The 12440-nt window shown below is 37.6% G+C and overlaps 1 protein-coding gene across 1 annotated transcript; it reads left to right on the plus strand.

Moving 5' to 3' along the window:
* The first annotated feature begins 235 nt into the window (after positions 1 to 235).
* On the plus strand, positions 236 to 11657 carry AP5M1 (adaptor related protein complex 5 subunit mu 1). Its single transcript, XM_067554846.1, has 8 exons — positions 236 to 437; positions 5701 to 6343; positions 7911 to 8138; positions 8472 to 8611; positions 9460 to 9545; positions 9651 to 9766; positions 10035 to 10131; positions 11399 to 11657. Exons 1-8 carry the CDS (start codon positions 367 to 369, stop codon positions 11479 to 11481), a joined length of 1464 nt encoding a protein of 487 aa, XP_067410947.1. The 5' UTR covers positions 236 to 366; the 3' UTR covers positions 11482 to 11657.
* The last annotated feature ends 783 nt before the right edge of the window (positions 11658 to 12440 follow it).

Raw genomic sequence — 12440 nt, forward strand, 5'->3', positions numbered from 1 at the left:
TTCCTTCCTTCCTTCCGCGGGGCAGGGCAGAGCAGAGAGCGGCCGGGGGCGGCCCGGGGCCCGCGCTGGCTTGGGGGGCTGGGCAGAGACAGAAGGGCCCCGGTCCGGGGTCGGAGGCTCTTACTGGGGAGCAGAGGACGAGGCTGCCGCGGCTCTGCTGGGAGGGGCTCCTTGTGGTGGCGGGGAAACCTGGACTTTGGGGGCTGGTACTGAGGGGAGGGGGTTTGGGGTAGGGTGGCCCTTGCTGGGGGGGGGGCGGACAGGAGCGTCCCTTACCACGACTGGGATGCCAGGCACCTCAGGTGACCCCCCCGTCAGGGCGATCTGAAGGGCAGTGGCCGTGGCCTGCTCCCTCAGCTGTCTGTAATGGCCCTGAGGGGACTGTGGCTCATCAGCTGCGAACCAGGGGCCTGTGGCGGAGCCGTGCTGTTCTCCAGGTAACACTCACTGCCTGCCACCTGCCTGAGTCTGTAGTGCTTCAAGTGGGTGCGTGGGGCGGTCCCCAAGGGTCCAGCAGATTTGTCCCCAAGGGGTCCCGCAAAGCTGGCAAAACAAAAATTTTAAAATCAAGCCAGGCCATCCTGGAAGCACCGTCTTCCGAAAATTGCTGCTCCCTGGTTCTGATAGACCCAACAGCTTTCACGACTATGAATCTCACTGTGTCATCGAACCTTGACCGGGCTAGCAAATGTCTCTCAATGGGCTTGGCTTCATCGGAAAATCAGGTCATGTTGGTTGGTATGGAGCCTAGAAGAGGCGTGTTAACTGGCACAGTGTTGAACGTGACTTTGCAGTCAACACAGACAAGAACAAGTAGTGTTCAGTGTTCTGTGTGTGCTGGTCGTGGTCCTAACGGGTGCATTTACTCCGTGATTTGGCCCTGTTTACACCGACTGCAAAGTCCTGTCTCATATTGTTTTATTTATCATGGCTCCTCAAAGTTATGTTCTAATATGATGTTCTAGTGAAGGCAAACCCATTGAAACACACAGCAAAATCCTCCGTTCTCTAGGGAGTAACTGTAGCACATATGCACTGCCCTGAAAATCTATCCTCATTTAAGGAAGAGAGGATGGTTCCAGTCCTGCAAACTGTGTGCAGGCAGGTGTGTGCGGGCTGGACCCTTGTGCCTGCACAGAGCCTCACTGATTTCACTAGAGCTCCATGCTGGTGCATGAGACCACTGCAGGCCTGGGGCCAGAGATTATAACAAAACGAAATAATTTTTTAAAATCTCAAATGCTACTGGGAAAAGAGAGAGAGATTTTTTTTTTTTTTTAATTTTCTTTTGAGGAAAAAGCTGGTACTTATTTCAGAAGTGTAGGAGAACTCACATACTGCTCAAATGATAAGAGTGACTTGAACAGACAAAAGAAAGCAAGTGCTAAACTGAGACTCCTATTCCATCCTTAACTTGAAGCTTTGTAATACAGTACATATGCATAACATTACCCACCATTCAGTACAATAGAATAAGAATCTGAGATCCGAATTTTTGTTTATGTTGGACTCTTTGAATTGTTTAAAGGCTAATATTAATGGCAGAAGAGTATACAAAGCATTAAACAACTTATGTGACTGATCAAATGTTATAGTAAAGCTTGGAAATTGTATGAGAACAGGGCTAAAAAGTGAATAACTAGATGAGTCAGTGGTATGTGGAAATATAGTGATGTGATTGGATACTGCTAAGTCACTAAGATTTTGATATTACTAGAGAGAGAATATTTGATATTTCTGGGGTGTGATCATTTACTTATTCTTTTGTCATAATTTTATTGTATTTGCTTTCCTTTATTTTTTAATAATCTTTACAAGAAAAAAAATCACTAATTTGAATTGTAAGGACCTCAATATTTTCATAGCAGCCTGAATAATATTATATGGAACATTTCGATTCCTTTCTCAAAATAAACAAATAAACCCAGTGACCATACTGGATTCATACTCCAAACCATATGATGCCAATTAAATCCTTTTTTATTCATGTTGTACTTCAAGTTGATAGTGTCTCTTTGAAATTTTAGAAATTAATTTTTAAAATTTCCAATTTCTGATAGAACAGGAAAAAACCCTTTCTATTTAAATTCCTTTTTAAAAAAATGTTACAGTGGTTTTTTTTCCTGTTCCTTTGACATTAATGAAGGTCTTTTCATTAAGAGAAAAACCAGCTGCAATATCTGATCGCACTCGGAAAACTGTGAAGGTGACTTTCTACAAAATACTGTCAAATGAACAAAGCAAACAAACTGAAAATGTGGAAAAACATTTTTTATAACTTTTCAGTTTTAATACTTTTAGTGCTATTTGTAAGTGTAGAGTAGGTAAAGCATTTTCAGACAGAAGTGTGATTTTTGTTCAAGTTGATCGTAATCTTCATATAGAGAGAGAGTTCTTTGCGCACTCAAGGGGCATTTTCCACGGAAGAATTTATGTATTTAGGACTCTTGATCCTTTATGAATAGAAAGCACAGAGAGCATAAGGACTTCTGACAAGACAAACCAGTTGTGTTTTCATGAGAAGTCTCCTGCCTGTTTGAGACTAATCTGTATGATTCTAGAGAATTGTTGTTCTCCAGAAAATGAGAGAAGGAAACCTAGACATATTGAGGATAGGAAAAAATAGTGGGGCCTGAAGAGGGGATGAAAGTTCTACCCAATTCAACATAATCAAGAGAGAATCCAGAACAAGGCAAAAAGAAAGTAGAGTTGCCTCCAAACTCAGATGAAGACTGCTTTAGCCTAGAAATTCCTCATATTGTTTGTATCAGAGTAGTATTCAGAGGTCCCAGCCAAGATTGGGGCTCCATTGTACAACACAATAATAAGAGACAGTCCTGCCCTGAAGACCTTACAGTCTAAACAGACAAGCCAGACAACTGGTAAGAGTAAACAAAGAGACACAGGTGAAGTGACTTGTTACATAGCATAGTAAGGGCAGAGCCAGGAAATAGAAACCAGGTTTCCTGAAACCTAGTCCAGTGCCCTATTCAGTAGTAGACTAAACTGCCTTCCACAAAAACACTGTAATGTTTTCAGGTGAAGTGCATGGAAAGGGACAAAGAGCACCTAAGATTCCTGGCGATGTCCAAACAAAGATCCTGTCAGTTTCCTAGGGGATCTATTAGACCAGTTACCCATTGTGTTGGAATACCCAAGTTCATCATAGTCAGTGACCTTAACTTTAACATAAATAATATAAAGAATGCATTAGCATCCACTCTTCTATCTCACATTGAAACCCTGGATTTCAGAAGAGTCATCTCTAGACTCATGCACTCAGCTGGATGCACATGGGATCTGATCTTCAGCTTAAGAGAGGATATTGGAGACGTCACAGACATTCCATTCTCTCGATCTGATCACAGCCACATCCAGGCAAAGATCAGAGCGTTATAAAGTCTTATAAAGATAGTGCACCACCAGTGGAAAGTATTAAATCTCTGAAGTTTTCAGTTTTCAGCATGCAAGGGAAAACTACAAGGCTAAGAGACCAGCAAGTCAGTAAAGCAATTTAATCATCTGATGGTCACCACCATCAGTGCTTTGAATCCGAGCCATGCCTCTCCATCCATAAAATGAGATCATTGTGGTTTGCTGACAAACTTCATTGGATGAAGTATGCTGGCAGAAGACTAGGATATCAGTGGTGCAAAACTTTACACCCCAAGCCATCTCCTCTTACCATATTTTGCAGAAAAGAGCCAAAAACGAGGTAATCACTGAGCCAGAATTTGGTCCCATCCCATTCCATTACGTTTAACAAGTTCTGGGAAAAATTCAAGCTGTGAAACAGATCCGTGCCCCCTACTCTTCAATATATAAGGTATATGAGATCACTTTTTCCTGTGATCCATTTGCAGAGTTCTGGCTTCTCCTTTGTTGTGCTTTCTTGTCCAGACATCCAGACTCTTTACTACAAAAGCCTGGATGCCTGTAAAAAACAGCCGAAAACAACCAGGAGAAGCCAGCATAGCTGCCTCTAATGAGGGCTTCTGTTCCATACAAAAAGAAAGAGAGGAACCAGAAGGGACTGGAGCTGTCAGCCAGCCAATGGGAGAAGAACCCTCCAAGTGAAGAACAATGAGCAGAGGAGGGAGGCAAAGGAGGAAGAGGAGCAAGCAGAACACATGGAAGGCACAGATAAAATGAAGCTCAAAAGGATTGTGAGACTGTCATCCTATCTTTTTAACTTCGGTGGAATCCTGTCAATAGAGTCCAGTATTTTAAAAATTGACATATATAAAATAATTTAAAAATACCTTTTGCTCCCCTGTTGCTTAAAGGAATCTTTTAGGTGGGCTTGAGAGCAACTCCAACAACATGCTGTGGCCCAAATAGGAATCCATTTCAGGATAATTAGGAGAGGGAGTAAACCAGTGAGAAGTTAATACTCTTCCTCTTTTGTCAGCTATTAGAAAGACCAATCTTCAGTTGTTCCAAGTGGATAGAAAATATCCAAAAAAGAAATTTGGGATCTCTCCCTACTACAAACCCTGATAAAATAAGTAAATAATAATGTTTGAGGATAAATTACCAGGTGTAGCATAAAATAGCTGGCCTGATTTTTCTCAAATTCTGTCACTAGAAAATCAGTGAAATATGCAAAGAACATTTATACAAAATAGCAATTTTAAAATATATAAAATCTTTTAATGCAACATTAAGATTATGCATTTCTTGACTGTTTAAAATTGTAAATTAAGTACTTACAATAGTCTTAAATTACACATACAGTTTAGAATCCAATTTTGCCCACACATAAATGAATGCAATTTCTGTTGAAAAAAATTGGACTTTTTGATATTGAAAGGCCTTTGTATATTAAAGCAAAGGTTTCGGTTAACCTTAATAGTAGCTTAATTTAAATAATCACTACTCTACAGATTTTATTATGTAAAATCTTGCCCATGCAGTTTTGGAATTACAGAATTCTGGAAGTCCACAGTAGAATAGCAATGCAAAGCTACATGTATATAACTAACATTGATGTTACGTATTTAGGTTCTTCTTTAGTCTTAAATATTATTACAACAAGACTAAAGGTAGAAGAAATTTTGTACTCCACATACGCGAAAACTTATTTTCCATTTTTTCCTGTAAATTGTCTGGAAACTAGTCCTCAATGAGTAAGACCTCGCTTCCTGGAAAGTTTCAGCTTTTAATGTTCTGCTGCACTGGTGTTATTTATGCTTGTTTTTATTTTAAATAGTCTGCATCTTTTTGTAACAGAAAAGATGCATATCTTTTATTTTAAAAGGGGTGAATATTTTTGCTCAGACTTTCCAATAAAAATTTGCTTGTTGCTAAAAAAGAAAATCTTAATGTAATATATGTAAAAATCTTAGTAGTAGTGATTTAGGCTCTAATTTGCAAGTTGCTTCATGTGGACAGACCCCTTCACTCACATGGTTCATTGGGATGCCATAGGGGTCCATGAGCACAGCGTCATTTGCAGGATGAGGGCCTTCAAAAGTTCTGTATGTGTTTGTCTATTTGACTGAGCCTCAACTCTGACTATATCCATCCTCCATAGTTCTTTATAATACTCTCTCTCAGAGCAGCAGCAGAATTTCTGCATTTGGATAATTAGAAAAAACAATGCATATCTCAGTCTGTAAATATCAGGATATTTGTATGTTTTGTATTGTGGGCAGGGTGAGATGAGCAATGCTAAAGAATTTCTGCTTTGTATTACAGGCGATACCCCACTGTTGAAAAACGAGCAAAAGCCTTCAATGGAGCAAGCTATGTGACTGTGCCAGAGGATAGTGTTTTTCTTAAAGCATTGCTTTTTGAACTTAAGCTTACAGACCCAGACAAGAACTTTGTGGAATATCGAGATAGCTGTTCTCGAATCAACAAGACCTCAGTTTATGCGCTTACAACAGAAGGAGGGGACCTCTGGCCTGTCCTTGCCTTTCAGAAGAGTGGTTTGATATATGTTTGTCTTCCCCTAGTTGAGCAGTCTTTGACGCCACGCCCACCCCTCATTACCATTAGTGGAATATCACAAGCCTTCGCTCTCTTGTCAGGATTGCTGGTCTTCATTAACTCCAGTCAGAAGAATGAAGCTGAGATGAGTGCAAAAGTGAGCCAACTTCCAAGTTTGCTCATGCAGACCTGTCCACTTGGCACCCCATTAGATACAAACTTGAATGGCTTATTGGATAATATTCATGTTTCTACAAACCACATACAGAAGCAACCAGTTTGGAGAGTTAGCACATACAAGGGCAAACCTCAGGTTAACGTTTGTATCACTGAAAAAGTCAAGTCCATGCAATATGACAAAAGGGATGTTCCAGATATGTGGCAGGTTTATGGAACTGTGACTTGCAAGGTGAGGATATTTCTGGCACAAATCTGACTGCCTATTTAGCACATGAGTGCACTAGGAAAAGTCGAGATTCAGTTAATTTAACCTTGGCATATGGGGCAGTTGAATTTAATAGCTTTTATGCTTAAATGTACACCAGAGGATATTTATTAGATTAGTGAGCTAAACCAGAATATAAATGTTGCTTTACCATTGTTTTCTTGCATGCTTCACACATTTTTTCACTAGCTATTTATAGGAAATAAAGTTGACACTCCTGTCCAGCATCGTCCAGATCCAAAGTATTTCATAATGTTCTTATTATTTTAAATGAAATAGTAAGTGTTTGCATTTAAGCTCAAGGAATGAGAAATGACAATTATAATGCTAAGTTTACACCAGCCATTTAATAAATGTCATGCTTAGTAATGATCAACAAAAACAAAATTCTTAAATGAGAATATTACAAGTGTCTTCGCATTAATACTTTAAGAATTGCTTGGTGGGTTTTTAGTAAATGGAAGTTTAATTTTATATCTTGCATTCTTCTATTAAAACAAAATCATGCATCCACAGGTGCTGTTTATAATTCCTAACATTGCTAAATCTAAGGACATAGACTCTGGTGAAAGAAAACAGTTTTATGATTGTTTTAAATAGCTTGTGTGTCTGTGTTTCAGCTGTTCATTTTTATTAGTAAAAATCAGGAAACATCAGTTAAGTAGATTAATATTTTTATGAAACATGCAAATATTTGTATCTTTAATAGTGAATCCAGTAGCTGTATCAAATTATTTAAAGTTTCTCTTTTTTGTTGTAAACTGTGCTGGAGAAGTTTATGATATTATTATAACTAACCACTTTTGTAGCTGCTATTGTTTGATAAGGAGAAAAGAAATTGCAATAAAGTGCATCATGGTAATTTAATTATTAGCAATAAGTGGAAGCATGCTCATCTCACAAGGAAGGCTGACTGAAGTCTACTGCTCTTGAAGACTGGGTTATTTCTGGTGGGCATTTTCTCAGTGGAGAGCTTCTTGCTCTCAGTGGGCCAGTTTTCTGGGTCATTTTGCAGAGTAGATAGCCAGCCATAAAGTGAAAGCATTGGTGTAATCACGCACTGTTGAGCTGGCGCACCAAGTGACTAGACGGTGGATGGCACTTGCAGGCCATCACTGTGAGGAAGCTGACATGGTATCTCAGTGGACATTAATTGCATGTTTGAATCTATTAAACAGATGATGTATGAGTAACTGAATTAATTGGACAGACAATTATTGAATATGTCTATCAAATTCTTAATGTATGTTACTGTATGTGCTTGGCTCGTTCGCATTCGAATCTTTTGCCAAAAAGTGCTTATTAATTAAAAGACTGTTCTGTCAAAGATTCTGTGTTAATAGTCCTTAAGAGATCAGAAGGCTAAAAACTGGGAAAAGGACGTGGGTTTGAAAATATATCTGTCAATCCTCACCTGCGAGCCCATTTGAAATTCTTTAGTGAGGTTATTTATTTTTTGTTTTATTTTTAAATGTCTAGTTCTGATTTTAGAAATACTTCTGAGTAATTTCCTGACTTTTTGTGTTCCAAGTGTGATTTAGAAGGAGTTACATCAAATGTGACTGTCAGCTTGAACCTTCCTGCCAATGGCTCTCCGCTCCAGGATATCTTGGTGCATCCCTGTGTGACTTCCCTTGACTCTGCAATTCTTACTTCCTGTAGCGTTGATGTCATGGATGATTCTGCGTTTAGTGGGCCGTACAAACTTCCTTTCACTCCTCCTTCCGACTTATTCAATTTGTGCTACTATACTTCCCAGGTAACAACATTCCCTGATCAGTATAACTTACCAGTCTGCCAAGTAGCGGGGATTTATATTTTGGAGAAAGTTTAAGTGAGCTTTCTCAGGAATTGGCAAACTTTGCTCTAACACAGTAGAGCAAACATAAGGTGTCTAGAACTGTTTCTAGCACACCACAAATCTATGTAGCATAAGTGACCTGAAAAGCCTGGCTTGCAGGTTAATAAAAATATATATAGTTCTCAACATAAGTAATTTAACGGTTGATTAATTTATTACTATTAAAGAGATTATAACTAATTTCTTGCAGGTATTGCTGAATTATTCCTAAAATTAATCTACTCTGTTCAGGTGCCTGTACCACCAATTTTGGGATTTTACCAACTGAAGGAAGAAGAATTGCAATTAAAATTAACAGTGAATTTAAAACTTCATGAAAGTGTAAAAAATGCTTTTGAGTACTGTGAAGCTCGTATACCTTTCTTTAACAGGTAAGAATAAAGAAATCCTAAATAATTTTCTTCGCCTCTCTAATAGTCTCTTTAGAAAAGGGATCTCAGGGATCAACATATCAGGTTTTGTTCCCCTCAAGCATGTGCCGAAGGCTGCTGTCATTGAGAAATCACCTAAAATGTATTCAAACTCAAATGAGGTACTAAGGATAATCACCTGGATCCTAATTCCAGAGGCCTTTTTTTTTTTTGCAGTGGTGCCAACCAGCTGTACCTAACAGTCAGGACAGATGCTTTCTCCAACCAGATTTATGCTGCTACTCTGAAATGATAACTGGGATCGCTTTTCTTGAATATCCCATTTCCCTCTAGCATTCTTTGTGCCAAATTCAGCCACCAACCACCTGGTGGATTAAGTTTTGAGATTGCTTCCAAACCAGGCTCTCCCATTTGTAAAATCTTCTAGTCATAGTCACATATCAGCTTATCAAACTATAGTTATTTAAAATTAAAACTACAGTTTTAGTTATTAAGCCTGATAATTGCTATGAGTATACAGTCATATAATTGGCATTAAATTATAACAATGAAATGATACAAAGCTGCTGACATTAATCATAGCATTGGTAAAATGTTGTTGATAAATTAAATGTAATAAAATCACCAAAAACTCTACTGCAGTTAATACCTTAAAACTATAATGATCGCCTTGGTTGTAATTTCTTTCCACAAGCTAACAGGATGTTCAGTGCAGCCTGATTTGTCTATGTACACATACATAGTGGCATTAGTTTTAATATGTTTGTTGCTTTATTCAATAAAATACATGTCAATAAATACTTGTATGTGTTAGTTCCACTGACATTTTACTCCCTTTTGTACAATAGGGGTCCAGTCACTCATTTGGAGTATAAAGTTAGTTATGGCCAGCTAGATGTATTCCGAGATAAAAGCTTATTGGTTTGGGTCATAGGTAAGCTGAATAAAATATCTTCTTTTTTTTTTTTTTGAGTCATTTTTGTGTACTATAGACTTATTTGTTTATCTCAAATTTTATTGAGGCTGTTTTTGTTTCTAGGACAAAAGTTTCCCAAATCATTGGAAATTTCTCTTACTGGAACTGTGACTTTTGGTTCTATGAGCAAAGAGCAACCAGTTGATCCAATTTGTACTGGGAGCACTGCATATGTAAAGGTGAGTTGTAGTCTGTGTGAGAATTAATAATCACTTTCTATTAACTAAAATTGGCTAAGAAGCTACATTGATTTGCATCACACATAATTAACAACATCTTTGTTCTCTGCATGCAGTTTTCTACTTTTTTTTTCTCTAGGTTACTCCTTCCTCTCATTTTTATATTTTTGACCACACCATATCAAGTGTGGCGTAACTTGGGTTACCAGCATTTCTGAAGTAAGAATAAAAGTATGCATCTGATCCTATTTTCTCCATATTTCTGTAGCTTTATTTTAGGATCCCAGACTACACACTTACTGGCTGTTACGCAGATCAGCATTCTGTTCAGGTCTTTTCATCAGGAAAACCAAAAATAAATACATGTAAGTTGTTCAAAATTATTAATTATTTAGTTGAAACTGTAAAGTGGAGTTGAGTTGTCAAATAACTGGTGGAGTTTTAAAATTAGATTATTATTAGATTATTTTTCTTGATTTATTACATATGATTTTCAGTTAGTGAATGCCAGTTGTCACTAAAGCAAAATATTTATCCGTCAAACCTTTTTTAAGTACCTTTTTAATCAAATGATGTGGCTCAGCCCAACAAGAATGTAAAGATTTAGTGACATAGTAACTATGGATATCATTCCAGCTCTTACAGTATATAGTGCAGTCTTTTTGACAAGACACACCATTATGAACTACACTTGGAAATTGAATTATGGACTGCAAAATAGCTCCAGTGTTCCAGCTCCCAACTTAAATTAAGTCTATTTTAAGACTCTCTTATAACATGTACCTGATTTTAAAAAAAAGGCATATGGAGGAGGAACAATATGCATGTAGCATAAATGGGTAATATCTGTATTTTAAGTTTTTGTATGGCCCACATTGCCAGAGTACCTGTCTGCCTCACAGTCTTTTAATATATTTAGCCTCACTACATCCCTGTGATATAGGAAAGCCTTTCATCCCCAATTTACAGATGGGAAACTGAGGCACAGAAAGGCTGAGTGCCATGCCTAAGATCACACAGGAAGTCTGTGGCAGAGCAGGACGTTGAACTCCGGAGTCCCTGTCTGTACCCATTCAGCCATTCTTCCTCCCATGCATTTGAACACTTAAGATTCTTGAGTCTTCACCAAAAAAGTACCACTGTTGGACAAATATTAGACACTCATTAAATGTGAGCAGGCAGAGGTAGCTAATAAAACCATTGCTTTATTTGCTGCTTGTTTATTTTGTAACTTCTTCCAGTTATCTCAGCAGAAGCCCAGAAATTCCTCATGAGAACTCTGGGGATGCCAAAGTATTCATCACAGCAGTTCGTCATACCATATATATTTGTACTGAATACGCAGTTTATATTCACTAAACAAAATCCAAACCATACACCTACTTTTGAGTTAATCATTGTTTAAATTATAAGCTTGTGGCTGATATATTAGTAGAAGTAATTGAAGCTGAGACTTTAAATGTCTCCTCATCAGAAACAATTTTCAACTAATAATTTGGGTATTACAGTTTACAGAGACCATTACACTTTTTCTGTCAATTAGTAAGAATGGATCTATATTCTTTTGAATTGAATAAAGTAATGACTCAGTGCAAGACACCATTTAATGTTTATTTTGTCTGTCTTTTTTAGCCCGGGAATTGATTTCCTCGGATTACTACATCTGGAATTCCAAAGCCCCAGCACCTGTAGTGTATAGACCATTATTTTTCTAATTTCCCTGTGAAGGATTTTTGCATTTGAACAAAAAAGACAGCTAACAAAAGTGATGTTAATATAGTGTTAAAATGCAGTATTTTTAATGAATATATTTGTATTTCACTTCCTGTTTTGAGGGAAAACATATCCATTTGTTTCAATTAAAATTAAAATTTATCTTGTTTACTTTTAAGTTTTTAGTCCTAAATACTATATGAAAGAATACACTTTAAAATCTGATTCCGCCCCTCCATCTGCACCCCACACACATCTTCCCACTAACATTAACTTTTACAAAACAAAGATCCAGTGCTTCAAGCTCATATGGACGTACCCTGTTCACATACAGAACTCCGGTGACTTCAGTGGGGTTCTCTGCAGGCATCAGGGGGTCCATCAACACATACAAACTTACAGACCCATAGAAAGGGCCTGTTCTTACTCCTATAATGAGGTCAATTGGAGTCAGATTATTGGACCCTAAATTTATAGGATAGTCCAATAGCAAAAAATTATTTTTATCCTTATCTTCATATAGCTACTCTTCCCAATTTGTTTGACAAGATGATTTTTGTTTGTGATTCTATATGAAGTACATATGAACACTTTAGCTCTTTTATATTATTTTAGTAATGATAATATGAAGTGTATTGCTTTTACAGTTGTGAACAATAACCATATAATTACTTTGACAGCAATAAATCTTTAACTAGCATTGGTATACGAGACAATAGCAGAGATGGTACAGAGGCGGAAGTCCAGTTTAAAAACAAATCACAGAATATTAATGAAAAACTAGCAAACAAAAGTATCTCAGTTTGTTAGTTATCTCAGTTTGTTAGTGTGCTGAAAATATATCATTAAACCATTTTCATTAGAAAGCTGGGCTTAAAGGAAAGGGAGTCTGAGTTTACAGAGGCAAACCTCTAATTTTGAGAAGAAAATTGGTATCTGCATGAACACATGAAACTGACTT

Source organism: Emydura macquarii, unplaced genomic scaffold (assembly GCF_026122565.2).
Source record: "Emydura macquarii macquarii isolate MOO-44397 ecotype Brisbane River unplaced genomic scaffold, CSIRO-AGI_Emac_v2 contig_1551, whole genome shotgun sequence".
NCBI lineage: Eukaryota > Metazoa > Chordata > Testudines > Chelidae > Emydura > Emydura macquarii.

What these genes read in the sequence shown, in the direction of transcription:
- AP5M1 (XM_067554846.1), top strand. Translation starts at nt 367, where the DNA reads ATGGCCCTGAGGGGACTGTGGCTCATCAGCTGCGAACCAGGGGCCTGT. An exon ending in GGAGCCGTGCTGTTCTCCAG is followed by an intron (nt 438 to 5,700) that starts GTAACACTCACT and finishes TTTGTATTACAG; the next exon opens with GCGATACCCCACTGTTGAAA. An exon ending in AAAACCAAAAATAAATACAT is followed by an intron (nt 10,132 to 11,398) that starts GTAAGTTGTTCA and finishes TGTCTTTTTTAG; the next exon opens with CCCGGGAATTGATTTCCTCG.